The 24,775-nt window shown below is 44.0% G+C and overlaps 1 protein-coding gene across 1 annotated transcript; it reads right to left on the bottom strand.

Annotated features, from left to right (window-relative positions):
• Positions 1-1,625: 1,625 nt before the first annotated feature.
• On the bottom strand, positions 1,626-15,942 carry WNT9B (Wnt family member 9B). Its single transcript, XM_031557041.2, has 4 exons — positions 15,845-15,942; positions 10,668-10,924; positions 6,408-6,673; positions 1,626-5,633 (listed from the first exon to the last, which is right to left on the bottom strand). The coding sequence occupies exons 1-4, from the start codon at positions 15,940-15,942 to the stop codon at positions 5,157-5,159; spliced, it is 1,098 nt and encodes a 365-aa protein (XP_031412901.2). The 3' UTR covers positions 1,626-5,156.
• Between the last annotated feature and the right edge of the window lie 8,833 nt (positions 15,943-24,775).

Here is a 24,775-nt window from a genome sequence, read left to right on the forward strand (position 1 = left end):
AGAGATAATACCATCCAACACTGTCGACTCAGGATTCTAATCAAAGTCATTTGTCTATGGAACTAAGAAACTCGTACTTGGTCCAGGAAAGTTTGCAAAGGGCATCATGACTTTTACATTTCAAAAATGAGTCCTGGCAGAAAGTGTTCATAAAATTTTGTCCCCTTACATGAAGCAAGAGCCTGATTTGTTCTTTTTATAAATTGCTTGCATTGAATGCTTGATTCCCCAAAGCAATGGGACATTGACCATCCGTAATTCTACACTGAGAGGCAATCTGACCTAGAAGACACCAGTCTATGAAGAAAAGTTCTGCTTGGCCATGATGGTCCAGCTTTTCTTCATCCAGCAAGGTGGGGATTTTCAGCATGGTTGCACAAATAAGCAGGCATCCTACATGCTTCCTTTGCCAGAAACTCTTTCCCATGACATTTTAATCCCACTTGTGTTTATGGCAGATGGACATTCCTAATACAAGGATTGTACTAGATTTGTTCCTTCTTGACTCATTCAGTTCCCAAGAAAAATGCCCTTGATCTCATGAAGCCTGCCTATAGAGAGGTATTGCTTTTCATTAAATCATAGAATGACTAAGGTTGGAAAGATCACTAAGATCATCTAGCCCAACCATCCACCCATGCCTGTGACAGGTTTAGACCATGTTCCTCAGTGCCACATCCACTCCTTTCTTGAAAACTTCCAGAGATGGTGACTCCACTACTTCCTATGGCAGCTGGTTCTGGTGCATCACCATTCTTTCCGAAAATATTTTTTTCCTAATATCCAATCTAACTTTACAGAAACTTCATTACTTCAGTGTACCTTTGCCTATGGAAGACCATAGGAGACAACAGGAGCTGCCACAGGAGAAGGTTAGGAGTGGATCCATGAGTGTTTTGAGTTATTCATCCTCTCCAATACCCAGGAGAATCCAGCTGCTCTGAAATGTATTTCTGGCACACTTTTAGATCAGAATGTGCCATGCATCAGACCCAGCCTGCAGCCACGGCTCTTCCTCTGGTTTTGTGTGGTCACTGTTGAGATCATTGCAGTGAGGTGCCACCATGCTGTGGTAACCTGATGCTAGATCAAGGTCTGGGGGAGCTATTTGGGATCTGCTGGTAAATCCACTCTCAGCCATTACTGGAGCCAGAGCTCCCATGCTGAGCCTATGCCGAAGGGAAAGAAGAGTCACTAGACATAATTCTGAAGGGATCTGGCTCACTAAAGTCTTCAACACGCCCATACCCGAGCTCAGCCTGGCAGCCCTTTGGGTGGGCAGAAATGGGCACTTCCAGTTATCTTCTGGAGAGGGTGTAGGTAAAGAGGGTGTAGGTAAAGGAGAACTAAGGGGATATAATCAATGTGCCAAAGGAGGAATGGAGTTCTTTGAAGCTATTTCCTTGTTATTGTCCTTGAAAGACAGAAATGTACGGTTTTAGAAATCAATTGGCATTTATTTACTGACAGGAACACCAGCAGAGCAGACATGAGTGCAGTACTGGACAACAGAGCCAGCTACATAGATATATATGTAAAAATCAAAAGGAAATCACTTACAGATTACATAAAAATTAGGACAAGGTACAAGCAGGACTGTAATGCAACTTTAAATGCATAGCACCAATATATGTCTAGAAGATACAAAAGAAATATAAATAACAACTATACTTCTCATTACATAAGTTGTATATCTTGAGGTAGTTGAACATTTTAATTCCCTTAAGTACAGCCTTTTCTTGTTTGTTTGTCTTTTTCCCCGTAGGACATTATAGTATTGCAAATTACCCTTCCAGTCTTACACAACGTGTCTATGTTTTGTCTGTGTTTTCCTGCTAAAAAGATTTCCAGTGAACCCTTACTATCTCCATCCTACCAGTCCAGTAACTTCTTTGCATACATAACCAAAGGGCAGCTTAGCTCCTGGAGCTGTTGCACATTCTAAGGTATGCAGCATCATTTAAAAACTCTCACACACATCAAATGAAGACCCAACTCCTCATATCCCAAATCTCCAGGAGGTGGCGGAAGAGCTTTGCTCAGGGTGATGTAGTTTGGGTTCGTTCTTTACTACATTTCAAACATAGAATACTGAACAGCTAACAAATCCAAGCTTTGCTTCCTGGAAGTACAAAGGTTCTCATTAGTGTGAAGCATATCTCTGAGCGTCAACCCAGAAACATCAGTATCAACATAAGAAACCAGTACTTAATTGTCCATGAAGTATCTTATTGTCCAGTTCTTATTCAACACTTTGTTGTGCGTGCCTTCCAGGTACAACCTCACCTTACATTTTCCTTTATTTATGTTATCCTTTGACTCCAAAAATACAGACTTCGATGTGAGACCCCTATGAGACTGCGTCAACCCAACATTCAAGAGAAGGCACCATTCCATCTTATGCCGTAAGACTGGATTACAGCAAGACTGGACAAAAACACTGCATTGCATAGCTGCTGCTGGTCACAACAACTTATGACTCAAATGGTAAAACAGATTACTGCTAAAATCCTCCATAACTAGAGGCAATCCCTAGGCATTTCAAAGGATACAGCATTTTCAATGACAAGGGACTCGTGGACACTATTTCAAAAGGATGTATGTCCGTATGACAGGGGCTATATGAGAAAAAGCAAGATCCTTTCCCAGTGCAGTAATGCAGTAGATAGTCCTGTCTTAAATATATCTAAATATACCCAGCCAAAGGACCAACTCAGTACAAAATATCCACATTGATATTGCCTAAAAATGGGCATCTAGCACTCTTGCCACAAACCTCTTCCTTTGTTTTCCACTAACATCAGTGTTTCAGCCACAAAAGACACAAATAACCAATGCTGCAAGTTCTACTGGTCTGACTGTATTCCTCTCTGCCTAAATAACCATCTTACCATCTTTCTGGTCCTCTTTTTCAGTCAGCTGGGCAAAACACCTACCATGTCTCTGAAATGCATTCATCTCCAGCTTAAATCATCACAACACTTGGAGCCTGAAAAGAGATATTACTAAAATAACACAGTAACACTTTTCACTTTGTGAAAGCCAGACATGCCTTTGGGGTAGGAAAAAGAAACCTACCAATTTGAAATGCTCTTGTCAAGAAAATGAAAGGCAATAGTATTTCCTTCCATGCTTACAGTGCAGCAGGACCATATCATTGGAGAAGACCAAATGACTTACGTATATTTCTGTTCTTGTATGGTTTTCTCTTCTTTTTTTTTTTTTTTTTTTTTTTTTTTAACAGAATAGTAGAGAAAAAAGAATTCACTTTGAAATGACCACACTACTTAGGTACATGGAAACGACTCCAAGGGCCCTACAAAGACCAATAAAAGGACTGAGCTCATCAAGAACACTTTCCATTTAGGAGCATCTTATCTGCCTTTAAATTATGAGATCTGGGTGTGGAGAATGGATTGTGCAGTTGGCCAATGGGCATCTGGGAAATGGAGCTTCAGTAAGGCAAGAAGACAGAATGGTGTATTCTCCCCTTGCTTCCCAAAGAATGATATCCCTAAAAATGCTTCCAGCCTCCACCACCACCTCTCACTGTTTAAATGAGAATGTTCCGTGCAACGACGTGGGATCCAGTGACATGGTACTGCCATTCTCTCAGCTGCTGTACAAGTGGGGCAGGCTGGAATCAGTGCAGATCAAAGTCAGTTCCTTTGTTCCTTCATCTATTATTCCTGTTCCTAATAATTTAGCTCACTGGTATGCTTGTTCATTGAGAACATTGAGACTCGTGGGAAGTTTTCAACTCCAACAGGATTAAGAGTAACATGTAAATAATGGTCTGCTCAATATTAATTTCTGGGGTATTTAAAAAGGCCAATTAACCCAATTTGCAGCATTATGTCTGTCATAAACACTTTAATTCAGTTCAAGCCAACTTAAGCCAGAAAAAAAAAAAAAGGGATAAAAAGGAATAGGTCCATTAAGAGACCTGTAGATAGCCAATAGGAAGGTGTTAATGGCTTCTACAAGCCAGTTAGAGGCTCGATCTGCTCCGAGTCAGCCCTCTCCCATCCTTTTATAAAGCAGAAAGTGAGACTAGTCATAAAGCCAGAGAGCAACAAGGTGAAGTGAGTACATGCTCATCACTGCAAAGTCACTGTTCAAAGCATGCGTAAATGATCGTGTCCAACTTCAGTCAGTCCGTGGTTCCATGGTTCTCTGGTCCATGCTCTTCCCCTAGATCACTTCCTCATGACAAATCCCTGCACTGGCCAGATATATCTGGCTTCCTATTGTCATTAATGACTTGCAAATTCTTAAGACACCCCAGTTACTGTGAAAATCTTGTGTATCATTTGCACAGCACAGGACTGAACATTGGGTGCAAGGGCAAAGAGCAGTACACATAAGACAAAAGAGGCTTTCTGATTGGGAAAAAAATAAAATAAAAAAACAGATGCATAATTAGCACCATCACCCTGGATCCACCACCATAACACAACCCCTTACAAGGCTGCATGTTGCAAAAGATCACTGCTAACAGAGGCAATTCCAGGTTTTCTGTGTTCAGCAAAGTTCAACCATGGTTACAGTGTGCTTGGAGCCCAATGCCCAAAGTGTAGACCTGGGAGATGATGGACATGAACTCCGTTTGTTTGCAAAGTGGCATTCTGAGGAACAACACTTGCCTCAAAATGACCCTACTCAACAGTGCATTCAAAGCAGAAAAGATTCAAACAGCTTCTGGAGAACGGTAATTAAGATCCTCTGCTGCCAGAATCATTAGCCTTGGTGCATCAGCATGCAGTCTCTGGTTAGTTGCCCCTCCAGTCCTTCTCTCCTCCAGGCAACAGGGTAAAAGCCCTTGGTATTTTGATGTCACCACCCCTGCATTTCCATAAGTGCAAGTGAGGGATGGGAGAGAGGAATATTCCTGCATGTGGTTACAAGCTCAAGAGAGTTTGACTGCCTCAGTGTTCCTACTGTCCCCTTATCACTTCCACTCTCCCCTTCCTGATGTGTTACCTGGCAAACCTCTGCATTTCATACCCTGTCCCCAGACAGGGGGATCTCAGCACTGAGATAACAAGACTTTTTTGGTGCTTGTCTTCTCCCTTACGCCACCTTTGAGAATCACATCCCACTCTCTATACTGCTTTCTTGTACTATAGGATTTGCCTTAACCCTCCAGCACTGATTTACTGCTTGCAACTGTAGACCACTTCTTCCTGCATGCACTGTTGGCACTCAACATAGCAGCACCACTGCACCTGACAGTGGCAAGAAAAGGTAACGAGGCGGCTCTGGGTGTTGTAGCCTCGTCCACAACACATGCTGTCACAGTTGCCCTCCCGAGAGCACGTTCTCCCAGCAGTTCCCAGGGAGTATTTGCTGGGACGGCAGAAACTGGGCGAATCCTCCACGTACACCAAGTCGGTGGCGCGGGGCGAAGCGTGGTGCTTGGTGGAATGGCTGTGTCTCTGCGGGCTGGCCAGCTCTGAGTGTCCCACAGCATCATTGGTGGTGCTGAAGACCTTGACAGCATCATCGTAGCGCAGCTTCAGCAGTCGTCCAACCTCATGGAAGGGCGAAAGCTGCTTCCAACAAGTCCGGACGGCACACGAACCGGAGACGCCGTGGCACTTGCATGTGGTTTTGAGTCCATTTTTGACAGCCTGATGAGGAAGAGAAGTGGTATCAATACCTGCCAGGAACATGAGCCTTGTTCTGGATAGAGAGATCGCCTCAGGTGCAGACAGGCTGTAAGTACTTTGACATGGTCTAAAGCAGTCACAGACATGGGTTGATGGTTGGACTTATCAGTCTTTCCAACCTTAATGATTCTATGATTCTGCTTTGGATTTATTGGTGTTATTCCTATTTTATGCAGGGAGATCTAAAAAAACACAAAGGAATGACTACAGAGTTCACCAAAGTGTGACAGCTTGAATGCCTGAATATTGAGGCTAGTCAAATTCTCACTAAGCAGATGTGTGCAATAGCAGCAGTAGTCAACCATGAAACTGTACCTCCAGCATTATCAATTCCCCTTCTTAGTGTAATCAAATCAAGACAGTGCTCTAACCAAACAAGTAATTGGTCTCAATAAATGGAAAACAGTGTTAAGTTAGTAGAGTGCAACATAAAGGTCAAAATGCTCAATCTAATGGTCTCCCTAACTCAAAAATGTGGCATAACCAAATCCATAGCAAATCATACAGATATTTCAAATTACCAGATGGATCACAGTGATCTCAAGAGTGCCAGCCCTTGCTGCTCTCCTAATCCAAACATGCAACTCATGTCAGAGTTTAGGAGACTCTCAGTAGCACAAGGTCCAAAACACACAGGTAAACCAGTCTGGGTTCACAATAGGAGCAGTGAATATTCAGCCTCAGATGATGGCTTGGAAGACTTGCACTGAACCCTAACTTTCTTCTATATCTCACCTTGATGCCCACATTGGTGTTGTGGATGTCCACCTTGGCCCGCAGATCTTTGCCAATCCGCTTCTGACCCAAGAACTTTTTCAGGAACTTGGTGCTGTATTTGAGGTTGTCCCCACACACACCCCACTGCCAGGCTTTGCGGTTCTCCAGGTCTGGGGAGTCATCACAGGTGCAGCGCTCCATGCGACCCGCGCTGCATGCTCTGGCCAAGGAGTGGGTGAGAGCTGCAGAAGACACTGCATATAGGAAGGCTGTTTCCTTAAAACCTGCACGAGAAAAGGATTAGGAGAGGGTAGGAGCAAGGACGGCAAAGTAAGGTGTTTATCCACATCACTGACAAACAGTCCTGGGAAAATGAGCAACTACAAAAGATCGCGGAACTCTGTTTGACCACATCCTTACCGCAGAGTTGATAGGTGTGAATCGAGGCAGTCACTGAAACCATGTTGTGATTTAAAATTAGGAACTGTTTAGTAGAGACTGGAAAAAGATTTTTAAAATATTTTGAGAAATTGACCCCCTTATATCAAAATGTTTTTAACTGGGACGTGGTAATCATATTTTGTATTGAAAGATCACACGTGGTTTGATTGGGATTGGGATTTTCATGTTGGAAAAACATCGTGGGCAAGGACAGATTCTGTAGATTTTATGACTTCTCTGTGAAGTATCTCCCCATGTAACTGTGGTGGTGCTTTCTGAAGACATCCTGCTTTTGAAACCACGCAAAATTTTGGTTTAGGAAAAATACATCTGCACGTATCATGGAGGGAAACACACATTACACACTGGAAAATTCCAATTTTCCTTCTGCAAAAGAAGAAACAAATCTTTTTCCCTAAAAAATGAAAGAGAGAGCCACAGAGATCTGGTCCAGCCTTGCAGTTAGTCCTGCTTTGAGCAGTGGGACATACGGAATCCATCCAGTCCAGCCTCAAATCCTTCCACCAGTCTATTCATCTAGCAGGGGAGCTGAACTTCTGATCTCCAAAGGCCCCTTCCAGTCACTGTGATCTTATGATTCTGTTCTCTCAGAGTTCTCATCCAGTTCTAATAACAGATCTGACCACTGACAGCTGAGATCCAGGTGAGGCCACCATAAAAGTGATAACAGAAGAGGACAAATAACTCATCAACAAGAAGGAGGAAAAAATTACTAATTGAACAGAGGCTGTGTCTGCAACTTCAAGGCAAACTTCATATGCAATTGTTGGAATTCCAAAATTTTACATGAAATAGCTAGCAGTAGTCTGAATATGGATGAGAGAGACAAGAAAATGTTGAGGAAGTCAATGAGGTCAATCAGTAATCTTCTTCCCGTCTCTCCATTTTAGTTATTCAGGAGAAATAACTACCAGCTAGACCTTCTGGCTGACAACACTCTATATCATGCTAAAAGAATAATAAAAAAATGTCTCCACATCCATTTAAACTTTTGGAACAACATGTGGGACACAGTCAATGCAGATTATGAACAGCAACATGATGCCCCACATATGTGAGATCCTAAATTTGACAAAAAATTTCAGCAGCAGATCCCAAATCCTTTCCAGATTCCCTGTATCCTATCTGACTACGTGCATTTCAGAAACTCTTTCCCACACCATATAAAGCTAGCAGTACCACTCAGCCCCACACACTCTGCTAAATCTGACTTTGTGGAACACCACACTGCTTCTGCTATTTCTGACTGGTGATAGTTTGGTTCCTTCTGTGGCATTCCACGTAACTGCTGGCCAGATATCAACCCACTTGAAATCAGAGACCATTGCTTGTGGTCAGACCATTGCAGACAGCAAGATAACGAGCATACTTCCAAATCATGTCCTTCCTCTCCTCCCTCCTATCTCTTTTTGTGGCAGAGGTTCAGTGTCCAAATTGTCAAACTCTCGCCTGAAAAGTGTACAGCGATTCCTCCTGGGCCATCATTTCTATTGAATTATTCCTCTACCTCATCAGCCTACAACTACACAACAACCTTTGCTGTGATGGTAAGACACTTTAATGTGGCTTGGTGTGCATCAGACCACGATGAAAACTATAATAGGAGGAATTGAGCTGCGTGGTGATTCTGTCAAAGGAAAAATGCTCGAGGTCAAAGATTTTTCAGTGTTACAGTAAAGACAGTACAAGCATAACTAGTGACAGGATGAGAAGTAAGGGCCTCACCAGGGCTGGCTGAGGTTGGATATTAGGAAATGTCTGCTTAGAAAGAGTGGTGATGCTTTGGAACAAGCTGCCTAGGGAGGTGTGGGGGTCATCGTCCCTGGAGGTGTTCAAGGAAAGGGCAGATGTAGTACTTAGAAAAATGGTTTAGAGGGCAGTCCTGGTGGTAGGTGGATGGTTGGACTGGGTGATCTTAGAGGTCTTTTCCAACCTTAATGATTCTGTGATTCATTTCAGAGCAAGTGGAAGTGACATCTCTCTGCCCAATAAACACAAACTGTAGAGCAGAGAGATGTTGAATAGTAGAAAGATTTAGAAAGGAAAGTCTTCTCAAGTTCTGTAGCCCAACCTCTTGCCTAAAGCAGAGTAACTCCAATGTCAGGTCAAGTTGCTCAGGGTTCTGAGTTCTGAAAATCTCCAAGGATGGAAATCATACAACTTCTCTGAGCTGCACCACTTCCAGCTTCCTCATAACATCACTGAAAACAGTGGTGGAAAATCAATTACCCTGGTCAACATGAAGCAAAAAAAATGGATTGATGGGAGGGGGTCTGTCAGTGTAAACCAACAAGTGAAGCAGCAAATGAAAATAAAGCTGGCAGTGCAAAAAATAAAAATAAAAACAAAAACAGAAAGTCCTCAGTATATGCACATTTTTTGTTGTTGTTACTAAAAATATGGAATTACAGAAAATAAGAAATGACAACTGTTATTGTCTGAGTGATGATTTCCAAACAGCAACACAGTTCTGAATTTGTGAGAAATAGATCAAAAATGACAGCTGAAAATGTTTGTCTTTACAAAGGAAATTAACCTATTTGCAAGTTAAAGGAAAAATGAGAGCTAATAACTGCTTTCATCCAACTGTCCTCTTACACAGGGGATATACATAGCATACTTTGCTGTATTAAATCATCATTTTATCCTTAAGATGGTGTAATAAAAGTATTCAAACGCTTATCCCCATCTGCCAAAACAGGTTTTAAATTACAGGTGATATTTTATTTTGTCAATCTGGAGTCCGTGGAAATGTTGGGGCATGCCATCAACAGATAATTAAGTGTTTCCCAGCTATTTGAAGATGAGGATTATTCAATTGTCATTTTCAAGTTCTTTCAGGCTGATGAAGGAAGACATGTCAGAAAGTCACTCAGAATGATGGTGGACATTCATGGGCTAAGAATTCACTGTACAGCCTTGCAAGAAGGTAAATCTGGTCTTGTTTGTGTGGAAGCTTAGCACAATTTTAATTTAATATTTAATTCAGTAACATTTGATAATGTTATAAATGGTTCAATTGCAATACCAATTAAAATTTTAATTTAATTCAGGTTAATGCTGGCTTTTTAGCTACTGTTGTGCTCACTTACCTCAAGCTCATCACTTAGAGGACGTTTTCTTCCTCTAAAGCCTTTGTGAAACAGAAGCCAATGACCCTTCCGTCCACTACATTTATGGAAACTCCAAATATATGAGAAAATGTCTTAGGAGATATTTGTAAATATGCAATGAAATGCATAGCTTATTTAAATGGTTAATTAGGATTAAATGCTGTATCAGAGATCAGCTGAGCTTTACATGTGAAAAGATACAAAGAGCTGAAATAAAGACTTGTCTTAAAATGTCACTGACCTTCTAAGCATCATCCTTGATTGCTGGCCAAGAAAGATGGCCGGCATAGAGACGTCTTCGCCAAAAGTCCATAAGCCAGTGGTGTGAACTTCTATTTTTCAAACCATGACAAACCACGCAGGAAAGATAAGACGCTGGAGGATAGGAGGCCAAATGGCACTCTTATTCCCAGCTCCCATTCCTAAGCAAAGCAGATGATCTTAGTGGGCAATGTTGGTGGTAGGTGGATGGCTGGGCTGGATGATCTTAGAGGTCTTTTCAAATGTTAATGATTCTAAGAGTGGGATGATGGTTGGACCTTTGAGGTCCTAAAAACAACCTTAACAGTTCTATGATTCCAGGATTCTATGATCTTTACACTCTCTGATGACTGCCCCGTGTCCCTTACTGACACTGAGATGAATATTCCAGGTGATCCAGCACCAAGTGAGATTGATACTTCAAACAAAGACTACCTTGTACCTCGCTTCAGCAGACTGGTCCGTCCCTCCAGGCTGCAGTTCCAGCGCTCGCTGCGAAACTGGAACTGGCACTCCATGATCCCAAGGCGGATGGCATCGCGCAACGTCTCTGCCAAGCCGGGCTCCCTCCGACACAACCTCTTCTGCTTGCGGGACAGCTTCAGCAAGTCACACTGCTTCATATGAGCCTTCCCCTGGGCTGAGTTTGTCGAGGTTCCTAGGGAGGGGAAGTGGGTCAGGGCTTCTTTCCCAGTCAGGCTGAAAGAAAGCAGGAAAACTGTGAGTCATGGAAGCGAAACTTCCATGACTTCCATGACTTCCAAACTTCTATGACTTCCGGAGCTTTTGGCAGAAAGGAAAGAGTGGCCAACTGAAATGTATCACATTGGCTGATAAGTAGATTTGTTAAACAGTAAAGTGGGGTTGCATTCCATATCAGAGAAAAGCAGAGATTTACATCTGAAAATATTTAAAGAGCTAAAACAAATAGTTGTGCTTCAAAACGTCCCTTGAAAGCGCTCCTCAAGCACTCCGTGTGCTTACAGAATCGTAGTATTGAAGAATGGTAGAATCATAGAACCTTTCAACCACAGAATCATATAATCATGGAATCACCAGATTGTTGGATCACAGAACCATACAATCATAGAATCACCAAACCATTGGATCACAGAACCATAGAATCATGGAATCAAAGAAACAGAGAACCATAAAACCACAGAACATCAAATCATTCAATCCTAGAACCACTGAACAATAGAACTGTAGCATCATAGAATCATAGATTGGCTTGGATTGGAATAGATATTATAGACCATCTAGTTCCAACCATGCTCTATATATTACATGTGATTTAGCTGAAATATGTCACTGACTTTGAGAAAAAATATTTCACTTTCCATAGCAAGATGGTATTTTTATTGGAAATTTCTTCTCCTTTAGAGTCTGTAGGATGTTTGAAAACATTGCTTTACATCAGTGCAAGATTTTAAGGCTGCAAACAAACTGGGAAACATCACGCATTTGCACATTAATCTGGAGTGCCACTCCTGATCACCAGAGGACATTATCTGCCACACTCCAGTTCACAAGCAAAGACTTTTAACCAACGGAAAGGACCCAACTGAAGGCCTTCATAGCTCCACAAAAGACCAACATTTCTAACACTACGGTCCCAGTTGTTAAAGAAAGACCAAACTCTTGTGGATAACATAACCTTCACTACAGAGGATGTAAATCAAGTACCACAGCTTCTATTTTAGTTCTCCACAAACTCTGTAGGCATCTCTTCCTAAGCTCATTGTCTACATCTCTCTGTTTTCGATCCAGGCCACCTAGACATGGTATAAAAGGACAGTTGCAATGCTGAACCTATTGCTTATATTGATTTTCAAAGTTTTATAATAGATGTTTACATAAAACAGGAGAGAACTGAAACAGGAAAGTTTGTAGAAACCATAAAGAAGTGTCTTGATGTGAATACCTTGACATTTGGTGAATTAAAAAAGTTGAAACCAGATTGTGAGGCTATATGAACCTTTGGCTTGACAAAGGACAGCTGTTCCTACAGTCACAGACAAAGATTATCTCAAAGATACCCTATGACCTGACAGTGAGGTTTGGAAGAAGCTGATACTGCCATTCACCAGATCCTGAAGGATGTTAAATGTTAATATTTGTGAAAAACTCAAAGAGGATAATGAGAGGCACCAAAAAAAATGGCCTCTCAAGGAGTTGATGTCATTTGCAAAGCAATCTGAATGGTGCACACCAGCTGCACCATGGCACCACTGTTCTGGCTTTGGCTTGGACAAAGTAGCTCATATGGTGATGTGGTGATTTGTGATGAAATTGATAATACACAAAAGTTTTAGTTTTTGCTGACCAGTGCTTGAATAGAATCAAGGTCTTTTCTGTTTCTCACTGGTGAGACAGAGCTTCATTCCGTGGGGTTGGTGCACACATGCAACTTTCAAAACTAATCTCACATAACTTTCAGTTTAGGGAAGCGGGCAGAGAAACTGGAGTTTCCCAAGGTTGCACAGTTGATACTGCAGTTGGGCAAACTGCGTGTCACTTTTAGGTGATTTAGAGTTTATTATCTATAGATCATACACCAAAAAAATAAAATCTTTGAATTAATGCACACCTGTTAGCAATCTGGAAAAAACAGTAAGGATCTCAAACTTTTATTTCTCTCTACTTTTCTGTCTGAGCACTTTGCTAAATTCATCGTTTTCCTTTAATCTCCTTCCAGCCACATTCCAGCTGCTTAAGAGACTTTTAATGAGAGCCTGTTCCTGTGCAATGCCTAATGTCCCCTGGATCTGAAAGGTCTTAAAAACCTTAAAAATATGCCTTTCCTCTCTCTCCCAAGAAAGGAGAGAAATCAAAGGGAGCCACAACTGTACTCCATATCTGATTTCACCAGTCTTTCATGTTGCACAGAAATACACACACCCCATAGATTGCTGCAACAAGCATTCAGGCAAGGCAAAAAGAATATTGAAAGATGACAGATCAAATCAAGGCCAGTAAGGTGTACTGAGGGTCCTCAGCTCTCCTCTCTTCCTGGCAGCTCAGTGAAATAGAGTTTGCAACTTTTCAGAAGCAACACAAGCTCCATGTAGCTCTTGATTTTGGAACAGTCCAACCCAAACCAGCAGCCACATCTATCACTACACAGGAATTCTGATTTTCAGTCTGACTCCAGGATGGCCATGCCATAAGACACTCAGCTCTGAGCAGGATGACTTTCTACAAAATACAGTGCTCTGAGATAGTGCCTAAAGAGAAGCCATGAAATCAAGTTCAGAAAGCATCCATGAAAAGCCCTAACATCTGTTGAGGTTGCTCCAAAATTTTGAAAGTTGCATGTGTGCACCAATCCCATGGAATTAATCTCTGTCTCACTAGTGAGAAAAAGAAAATGCTTCCTATTTATTTCCATGTAAACTCCAACAGATACACAGAAGATCATTTGGTAAAGCAAATTCTCTGCTACAAAGCAGTATTTTTTTAATGAATGTCAGTGCTGCAATTTTTTTCCACATGGAATTCAGTTCCACACCTTTGCTTCATACACACTTCCACGTTGGGGACCATTTGTTTAGACTTCGTCTCTTCTGCCGTCCCTCACACGGCAACAAAATGTAATGAAATATCAGTGGGAATGCTCAACCTTTACTGCTGTACCACCAGCATCCACTTCTGACATCGTGGGCCAACATCATAAAATAGGAGGCGTTACTTTCAGAGCAGCCCTCGTACATTGCATTTCCAGTCCCCCACCCTCTCAGCAGTGTCAGTCACTGAGAGCTGAGTTAAGAGGAGCTGCAAAATAAGACAACACCTAATGTGAGGCAGCCTGGCACCTCCGTACCTACCACAGGTATTTCAGTTGAGTTTTGAAGAACTATTCCAGTGGATATGGCTGCCCACAGAGCGTGAGCCACGCTGGCCAATGAGCGAGACATGCTGCAGCCCACTCCTCGTGTATCTCCCTCCCCAGTCTTTGCCTTGCAAAGACTTCAATCACATTTGCTGCTCTGCTGACCCAGCAACGTCCTACCCGAGCTGGACCTCTTCTGAATCCTGCCCTCAGTTCTAGGACAGCTGCTGCCCAGTAGGTGATCCGCATCTTTCCCTGGGGCCTTTGGTTATTTTTGCTGGATTACTCTATCTAAGGATTACTTGCCTTACTTTTGTCCTGATAGAGCAAAATTTCCTATTTTCTTGCTGCTACCAACTCACGAAAGGACTCGGGTCCCGTCTCTATGGACAGCCACCCGAATGCTTCCTTCACTTCACATTACATCTTCATGAGGTTTTTCTCAATTAATGTTTGGAAAACAAGGATTTGGCTCATGTTGTTACGTCTCTAATACTCTGCAAAGTTCACCCTAACCCTGACCAGGGTCTAAGGGTCCCTCCAGTTCAATACTAGTTTGGACATGAGATATTCCTTTCCCAGGCTGAGTCACACAGATACTCACACCAGGTCTTCCAAGAGGTTCAGGTCCCGCCTTAACTACTGACTTTGTATTTGAAAGTGCCCATGTATCTCATAATTAACCATCATTAACACAACTGAGTTCATGGATTTGATTTTCTTTTTTCTATTCCTTTTTTGAAATTTAAAATAAAACGAAAAGGTGAAAACATGCCAGACATACTTGTTCCAAAACATTAAAAAAAAAAAAAAAAAAAAAACTAGTAAAAAACGAAACTCCAGCCTCGGATCCTGAGATATGCACTGTCAAAAGGCAGCACACCCAACTTTCTGATGACCAAAAAGCAGCTCACATCAAACAGACCATTGTCATAGAGTGAAGAATCACTCAGGTTGGTCTATGCAACATGTCCAACAGGAGCAATACGAGCTGCTCTGTATTAGTTATCTGAAAGAGAAACACCAATGTGTTCACTTCCAAAGGGTACAATCCTGTGCATGTGCCCCTGTAACTGGAAAGCCTGAGCCAACCCAACTCCTTTGTGGAGTAACCAAGAAAGACAGAATCTTCTGCTCCCAGCAGACTTTCAGATATGAGATAAGCCAAATGATACAATTAATAAATTTTAAACCAGATGTTCTTAAGTAAGCTTTGAAATAGAAATGAAATAGCAACCATGGTCGTAGGTAAGCAGTGCCACATCTGCAGATGCACGTGGATTTAGGTAGATGTGCCCTGGGACCAAGAGCCTTCACATGTGTAAGTTAGCAAAGCACGGAGGGGTATGGCACTTAAGTGAACCCATGCAATTCTCCGGGCTGAATCCTTCTTCACCAGCCCATACCACCCTGGAGCCCCGCAGTGTCCACACATCCCTCACACTGGCCCCACAGTTCTCCCTTCTTCTCCCACCTTACTCCCCCCAGGACAGCAGTTTGAAGAGGCATTATATCCAGTCACCATCCAGAGCTAATTTTAAGACCGGCACAGAAACAGAGCAGAATTTAAGAAAGTCTGTTCTCGTCCCAATTGTACCCAGCTAACAGTATCTTCCACCCAGATTCTCTCCAGTTGATTCTCCCCCCATCGCCTCCTGGGGGGTCACCGAGCCCCTCTCTCCCACCTCTCCCCAGGAAGACCCCGCAGGTGCACTCCCCGCGCATCTTCCGCGCATCTTCCGCGCATCCCCTCAGCGCTCCCTCCCCGCGATCCCCGCAGCGCTGACCCGAAGTAGGCGGCGACGGGTGGCGGTGGCAGCAGCAGGAGGAGGAAGAGGAGGAGGAGGAGGAGGAGGAGGAAGAGGCGGCAGACGGCAGCTCGCATGGTGCCGGGAGCAGCTCGATGCGCGGCCGCCTGGCGCCGCGGCTCTTTAAGCGGGAGGCGGGGCGGCCCCCTCGTGCATCCCGTCCCGTCCCGTCCCGTCCCGTCCCGTCCCGTCCCGTCCCGTCCCACACCCCCCGGGCACAGAGTGCAGGACGGCGCCGGGCACCCCCAGCACTCCACGGGGACCCGTCGATCCCTGTGGGATCCGTGGGGTGGGGAGTCCTCAGACAGCTGGGTCCCACCTGGGGCTGCTGACCCCAAGAAAAATCACAGAATCGTAGAACGGTTGGGTTGGAAGGGACCTCACTGATCGTGGAACTGTGGAATGAAGGTGGGGTTGGGTTGGAAGGGATCTTACAAGTCACAGAACCATGGGATCACAGCACAGTTGAGTTGGAGGGGCCTTAAGAATCACCGAGCTCCAACCCCCTGCTCCAACACCCTCCAACCCACCAGTTAAGGCTGCTGCATCCAACTTGGCCTTGAACATCTCCAGGGATTTGGCATCTACAGCTTTTAATGGGCTCCATACGTCCGGTGCCCAGGGGTCTCACAAAGCATGGCAGGGTGTGGGTTGTCTCCATACTGGGTTTGAGGATGCGTGGCAGTGCCATGCGTAATAGCAGTGGATGCAGATGGACCATCCTGCTTCCAAGCCTTACAGCTGACTTTGCAAACTGATGTATAAGGAAAAGACAGAGAGGAAACAACTGTGTCCAGGCACCCAGTCTTCACCCCACACCCTGCTCCTATTTGGTCTCACTGCCAAGAGCATCGGTGTCCACAGACGTGGATTCCAACATTAATTCGTGGAACATACTACCATAAGCATGTCTAACCAATCATGCATTGTGTGGATTTCCCAGAGAAATGCTGTTGCAAAGGATACTTTATTGTCTCTAGACCAAGCTCCTGCCCCAAACCAGATTGTGACCAAATTTAGATAAGGATGGCTATAATTTTGTCCAGAAAACTCATGAAGATGGAGATTTTGAAAGTTCTCTGGGCACTTGCTTAGGGCTACCTAACTCTCCTGGGGAAGGATTGTTTAATGCCCAGCCTCATCCTCTCAGCCACAGAACATAGAATCATTAAGGCTGAAAAAGCCCGACTCCAATCCATACCCACCGTGCCCACTGACTGTGCCTCAGCTCCACATCTCCATGGTTCTTGAACACCTCCAGGGATGGTAACTCCAAGTGCAATTACACACTTATGGAAGAATGCACCAAGAAATTTCCAGAACCCAACAGACACCACTGGGACCTATGATAGCAAGGTGCAACCCATGTTTCATGTTTCAAGACTATGAAGATGATACAAACAACCCAACTGCCTTCACCTCTTAAAAAGCTCCCAACACCTTCTCTGTATTCCTAGGACACGAGAGATTTGCCTTTGAACCTGCTCTGCTGCAGTCTTAATCTTGTAGCCCAAATATTCAGTATTGTTTGCCCCTCTCTAAATGCAACACAGAGACTCACTGATTTGTTTTTTTAGGGGTGTCTGTAAGAGAACATTGTCTGATGCTACTTTTCACAGAAATGCATTTTCTGGTGCTATTTTTTGCCAAATTGTATTAAATTGTATAGTTATTGCTGGGGTAGAGGGTAGGTAGATTTGATAGTCCTTTCATTTATTGACTCACTTCTTGCTGTTAAATACTTAGGCATCAAGGAAGCATGGATATTAGTATTTGCTGAGAGAACACTGGATAATGCAATTTGGCATTTTTCAGGCAAAATTTTCAGTCATTGTGCAGAGATATCCCCAGTCACACGCCACCAGACCGCGGTCAGGAAGAAAGTAGATATCTGAATCAAAATCTGACACTGGAAATAAAAGGAGAATGCCGGGTCACAACCAGCTTTTGATGTCTCAGGCAAAGAGGGCTTCAGGGCAGCCTCTGGTGGTCTGCAGTCCTCCTGAGCTGGGATTTTCTCTCCAAACTTGGATGCTTTCATGCAGAAGAATCCCAGCTTTTGGAATCCAGGTCTGCACTGAGCAAGGCCTTTGGACAGCCCCCCAGACGTGTTACAAGGCCTCGTCTAGGGACAAAAGAGTCAAAGATCCTCATAGGACTATGCAACCCTACAGGAAGCTGCCGAGAAAGAATGAGAAGAACCAGAGAGGATTCAGATGAGAGATAGGCAAGCAGAGGTGATGGAGAGGACACAAACATACCTCTTGCCCCTCCTGAGAAGTGTCTCTAATATGAGGAACAAGTCTTCCCATAGTTTGGAGGCCACAACCATGGCCAGATTTTCACGTTTTAGAAAGTATCTGCTTATACTGGGAGAATGAGGGTAGGCAGAAGATAATTTGCTGGGCTTGAAGGAGAATAAAGTGAGAACTGAGTTTACTGAAGCAGAGCAAGTTTTGTTAGGGGCTACTGGGTGGACCTGGAGGAGAACATGGTGGTGGATCTGATCTGCATGGTTTTGAAAGCAGATTAAAGGCACGATGGCCATATTTCTTCAAAAACAAATAGATTTATTCAACTGCTCTTTGCTCAGTTCACTGTTTCTTTAAACACTCTGAGCATGTTTCTACGTTAATACCCACAGTTCACATAGCTTTTTCATCCATAAAGTTTCAGGGAGCTCTTAATTGATTTTCAGCAGCCAGCTGACTTTAATGGATTCACAAGATAGAGGTACGTGTTGTAAGAGTTTGGACAAATGGTATTTCAAGGGATAAATGAGAACCAAAGAAAAATTCTCCCTCAATATCTTTTAGTGCTGGAGTTTCGTTTCATAGGAACTTCCCATCTTCAGACATTGATCATATGTATTGGCAAAGCCAGCGTTCACACTTTTTTTGTCTGGGCTTTACAAAACCCACACTAATCTTCATCTGAGTTGTAAATTAGTCTATCAAACCCTGGCATGATCAAGAGGTCTTCCAGCTGAAGGATCCTGGCCCTCCTTTAGGAATGGCATTAATCTTAATCATTATCTTTGATTGTCTACATTTTTCCCAGTGCATGCTCTGATTCACCTGAGTCTCTGCTGTTAACTGGGAGAACAGAACAGTATGTATTCTAGATATGCTTCCTGTCTTGGATTCCAGCAGTAATTCTTGGTGTTCTGTTCAGCATGATGACCATGAAGCTCATTGCATGATAATATTCTAGGGCCTTACCTGCTTTATACTTTTTGACTAAGCATTGCTGTATACCTTTACTACCACTCAGCTGATCATTTATCAGGATGGTTTATGCTCTTCCTTAGCTCGTGCAAGCAAGAATGGCAACTGTATGGAAATCTAACATTTCCATATTATATATATATATATATATATAAAAATGTATATATACATATAATATATATGGAAACTGTAACATTTGCCTGTAGGCTGTCTGATTTCATGGTGCTTTAAGGCCAGTTCCAGGCACATGCCATCTCCTACTTCCACCTCAAATAGTGATGTGATAGAATGAGGAAAAACTGGGAGAATTACAGCAAGGCTGATCAAAGACAGATAACAACATCTGTAGAAGAAGCTACTGAGTAGGCTGGGATTCTCCTGTTTGGGAAAGAGTCAACTGATGGGGATAGCATGGGTGTCTTCCTGTGGCTGAGAAAGGATGGGCAAGAACTGACAATTAGCTGGATATCAAAATAAACCAGCTGTTGGCATTAAAAAAATAAAGTAAAATAAAATAAAATAAATAAATAAAATAAAATAAAATAAAATAAAATGGGAAAGTGGAGGGGAAGAGGAAGGGGAAGGGGAAGGGAAGAAGGAAGGGAAGAAGGAAGAGGAGGGAAGGGAAGGTGAGGGCAGGGTAGAGGAGGGAAAGGGAAGGGAGGGAAATAAGAAAAGGAAAAAGGAAAAAGGAAAAAGGAAAAGGGAAAAAGGAAAGAAAAAAGGAAAAGAAAAAAAAAGGAAGAGGAAAGGAAAAAAAGGGGAAAAAAAAAGGAAAGGAAAGGGAAAAAATAAAAAAGGAAAAAAGGAAAATGAAAAAATGGGAAAAGGAAGAAAGGAAAGGGAAGAGGAAAAGGAAAAGGAAATGGAAGAGGAAGAGGAAAAGGAAGAGGAAGAGGAAGAAGGAAAGGTAAAAGACTGGATGCAATTCTTCACACAACCAAGATACCTGTCATCAGGAGCTGTGGGACTGATGGCTATACCATGTCATCAAAGCAAAGAAGTTTGCTTGTGGTTTAAGGGGAAACCATATAGGTTTATGGAAGAGAGCAAGCACTGTCACTGAAACCATTAACACCACCTTGGGCTGAAGAAGTCCCTGAGCTGCAAATTCTTGGCATCTAGGAAATTTTTCAAGGAAAAGCATCTCTACTGTACGTTCTGTTCTTGTACTTTTCCCAAGGAATCTGCTTTTGCACAATGTCACTGCTGGACATGAGCCCAATTTGAAAAACTAAACAGAAAATTGGGAAAATTGGGTGTTGTTTGTCCAAGATAAAATGGTTTGTTGGGCCAGCCAGGAAGGCTGCTGATTCTGAAGTCCAATATGAAGCACCCAGTGCCAAAAATGAGGGGTCAGCAGAGCTTGAGCTTCTTTATGATTCCTCAGAACCAGAGAGGATAGCGGAGTCGAGGTAGTCCTTGAGAACAGGGTAGAGGAGAGGAGAGGTCATTCAGTCCTACTTGAGGAGTTTTCACTCTTAGTAAGACCCACCAAACCCAACCTCCATGGAGGGAATTCCTACCATCTGCACAGAGGTGCAGGGTTATGGATCAGAGCCTTCCCAAGGGCTGCCATGGAAGGTCTGGTCTTGCCAGGGTCGTAAGGCCAGCAGTTTAGAAGAGCCTTATAAGAGATGCCTGAGATGGATGGAAAAAAGCTATTAATCATAATTAATACACAGCAGCCCATGTAGAGCTGCTGGGCTTCAGCAGCAGAATCTGAAGGTGCCGATAAAGTAAAATCTGAGCCACCACCTGTTCAGACCAAGTCCTTCACTGTGAGCTCTGAGCTGATATGAGCTGAACCTTACCAGAAACATCTTAAAATTAGCTTTGCAGTCTTTGGTTTGGCCCCTTCTCAGCTCAGACAGATGTATACACAACTCCTTCTTTGCTGTAAGCTGATAATTTTGCAAATATGGACAAGTTGCTTTACATACAACTCATCAGACAGGTACACTTTGCTAGGCTGAGTCAGGCATAGGAAAATAAAATCTGGGGAGTGCAGCCAGTAATGGAGCATCCTGCCCCTTCCCAATCTTCAACCATGTTCCAAGTGTAGGACTGAGTCGTAGCTCATATTTGAACCCACACAGCTTAATAAACACTTTCAAAAGTTGTGTTTTGAATCTCTGGGTTGGCTTTAAACCACAGTTTCCTGGCCACATGGTGTGGGCTAGTAGCTAAATGCACCAAACTTTATTTGCAGTCTCTCAAAAGAACAGCTTGACTATAATGCCTACGTTTACAGCCTAGATCCTTAAAACTAAGCACAGTGAACAGCAAACGTGAATTTTGCTTTAATTCTGGAGAAGAGTAAGCTACCAGGACTGCTCCATGTCACTCTTGCTGTGCTATCATCCATCTCCTTGCCAGCAGGTGGTACTGTGCCCCCAGGAATGACACAAGGAGCAAAACCTCCTTTCGAAGGGCTCTTCCAGGAGGAATCTTTCCAAATTCTTGCTGTTTTACTCTGCGTTCTCTATACACCTTATCATATTTGGAGTTCTTGATGCAGATTTTGATGAGCACAGCATGCAGGCTCTGGTTCGTCACTGGCAATAATGCATAGATAACTGTGGAGACTATGTTGAAAAAATAGTGTTTTGTAGCTGAGTTCTTACTCTATCAGATAGTGGTGTTGTGCTCTTTGTAGCTGTTGTAGTTTCCATGCAAATAAACAGGAGGCATACTTTTGGAGTGAGCTTTTGCTTTCAAAGGGAGCTCCCATCACAAGAGAGCGTTAACTCAGATTCTGCTATCTCACTCTAGCCCCTGGAGCAGCTCAAACCCTAACCCTTATCCCTTACCCTTATCCCTAGTACTAATCCCAAATCCTAATCTCTAACCCTAACCCATAACACTAACCCTAACCCTAATCCCTAGTCCCTAATCCTAAACCTAAATCCTAACCCTAACCCTAATTCTAGCCCCTAACCCCTAACCCTTAATCCCTAACCCCTAATCCCTAACCCCTAACCCTAATTCTTATTTCTAATCCTAACCATAACTCCTAACCCAAACCTCTAGCCCTTGACCTTGACCCAAACCCTAATCATAACCTTAACCTTAACCCTAACCTTAACCTCTAACCCTAACTCTAATTGTGACCCCCAACCCAAACGTCTAGCCCTTGACTTTGACCCAAATCCGTATCATAACCTTAACCTTTACCCTAACCCTAATCCTAGCCCCGAGCCTTAATCGCTAGCCCCAAACCTAACCTCCTACCCTACCCTAACCCCTAACCCCAACCCTAACTCTAAGATGTACCCTATGTATGTTTTTACACAGAAGTTGTCCTCCTGCATCCTCACAGCTGGAACACTTATGTGCTGAGCACTGTTGGGTTCCTAAGGCTTTGGGGAAGAGATTTTCAGGGGTATAATCTGGTACATGTGCTTCCCTGCTCTGAAAAAAACAAGACTAGGGAAACATCACATACAGCTCAATGCCTCGACCCTCACCAGGAAAGGACATTCCACATTTTAATGCTGCTGGTCAGATGTGGCAGGTCCACTGGATGGCACTGTGTCCTACACTCCCACTCTCCCCTGGGGGCCTGAGAAACCTTTACTGCTCTGCCTGGGAGTGGGAACGCTGTAGGGTACATAGAGACCACATAGGCTGGGTGCAGAAAGTCTGGAAATTATCATCTATTCTGCTCAGTAGGTTCATGGAAATCACTAAAGAAGATTACAAAAGTTTTGCAAGTCCAAGGAACAGAGGAAGGAATGAGAGTTGTAGTTACCCAGAGTATGACAGAGGCCGGCTAAAACATATCTTCAAACACCTGTCCAAATTGCTCCAGCTGCTCTTCAGTTAATCACTTCTCTTCATTTCGGCCACGTTCCTCTTTGGTAGAGGTGTTCATCAGTAGGAATGAGCAGATGACCAGACCTCACTCCATGAGTTATACTGTGATGCATAGAATCATGGAGTCATAGAACGGTTTGCATTGGAAGGAACACTAAAGTCTATTCAGTTCCAATCTCATGGTCATGGGCCAGTTGCCCCCAGCCAGACACACCGTGCAGGACCCTGTCCAACATCTTAGGTGTTGGTATGGAGATCGGAGCCCAATCTTGCTCACCATTCTGTATCCCCGGTCGTACTTATTTCATGGCTCACCGTGACATTTCCAGCACTGAAGGTCCAAGGCTTGGATAGAAGAGCTGCGTATCACTGTCAGCACACGGAAAAGGAGAACTGGGCTCTGGTAACTCATCTGAATCCAGCTGGAGAGGAGATGACAGCTGCAAGCGGAGATACGCTCTGCTCCAGTCCTGTGCTGTGTCTGTCAGAGAATCATTTCTCTTCCTGGCACCTCCCTTTGCCTTTTTGTCCTTTGCATATTCTGTCCAGTGGTCGCAAGCAGGAATTCCAGTAAGCATATTGAACTCTGAACTGGAATTCGTAGAATCGTGGAGTCATTACGTTTAGAAAGGACCTGTAAGATCATCAAGTCCACCCCAACACCATGCCCACTCGTAGAATTATTACAGATGAAGACCTCTAAGATAATCGAGTCCTACTGTCCACCTACCACAAATACTGCCCACTAAACCATGCACCCAAGTGCCCAGCTCTAAGACCTCAACGGGACGGTGTCAAGGGCACAGCCTGAGTGCTGCAATACAACTCCAGGGCTTGCATTTACGACTACTGCTGGAGAAACTGGAGAAGTCGGCAAGGGAAACTCAATCAAGACAAATTCGTCCCATCACTTTCCAGCATTTGGTCAGCCAGACCCACGGGTCAACTAGAAAACATCTCCCCTCAATAAACAAGCAAGAAAACAGCCTGCAGCTCCCCTGGAAAAGGCTTTCCTTGCTTGAGGAGGCAGACTGATGTGACGACAGCAGGCGTGAGCTGTTTATCAGCCCCGAGCACGTAACATTTTCATAACTACGGAGGAAACGGGGGCGGCGCGCGGCAGCCGGGGAAGAATGGGCTGAAAGAGATAGCAGGCTGCCCTCCGGGGAGGGGTCCCCAGGGCAAAGGGTGCACAACTTGTCCTAGATTTTTTTTTTTGCCTGAGATCTGAATGTATAATTGCAGGAGGAGACAAGGGGGAAAATGAGCTGAAGACTCGTAACTGCAGAGGCCGGTCCCTGTGAGCAAAGGGCCACATGTCTCCTTTTATCGCCAGCCATAATTCCCTCTTTGGCTGAAAGGCGGCTGTGAAAAGAGCAGGACTGGTTCAAACTTCCTTGGGGTCTCCGTGGCAACGGGCCCTGCAGGAGCCTTTTCTTCCTTTCCCCCCTTTCCTCTTTTGTTGTTGTTGTTGTGTCATTAAAACTTCCCTTGCCAAAGGCCCGGATTGAATCCCTACCAGGCACAGCTCCAGGCTCCTGCTCTCCTCCAGCCAGCTGCCCTGGCCTCACTCATCCCCCAGCACAGCCCTGCAAATCCCAAGGCCAGCCCCAAGCCAGCCCCATCCCAGCGAGGCCCAAGGGCAGCCCCAGCCCAGCAAAGCTCAAAGGAATCCTCAGCCCAGCAAAGCCCAAAGCCAGACTGATCCCACAGAGCCTCAAATCATTCCTAGCCCAGGAAGATCCAAAGCCACCCCAAAGCCAGTCGCAGCCCAGCAAATCCCAAACTCATCCCAAAGCCAGACTCGATCCATCCAACAAGGGCCAAAGCCATCTCAAAACCAGCTCAGCAAAGACCAAAGCCT

The sequence above is a fragment of the Meleagris gallopavo genome, chromosome 29, assembly GCF_905368555.1.
Source record: "Meleagris gallopavo chromosome 29, MGAL_WU_HG_1.1, whole genome shotgun sequence".
Taxonomy (NCBI): Eukaryota; Metazoa; Chordata; class Aves; order Galliformes; family Phasianidae; genus Meleagris; species Meleagris gallopavo.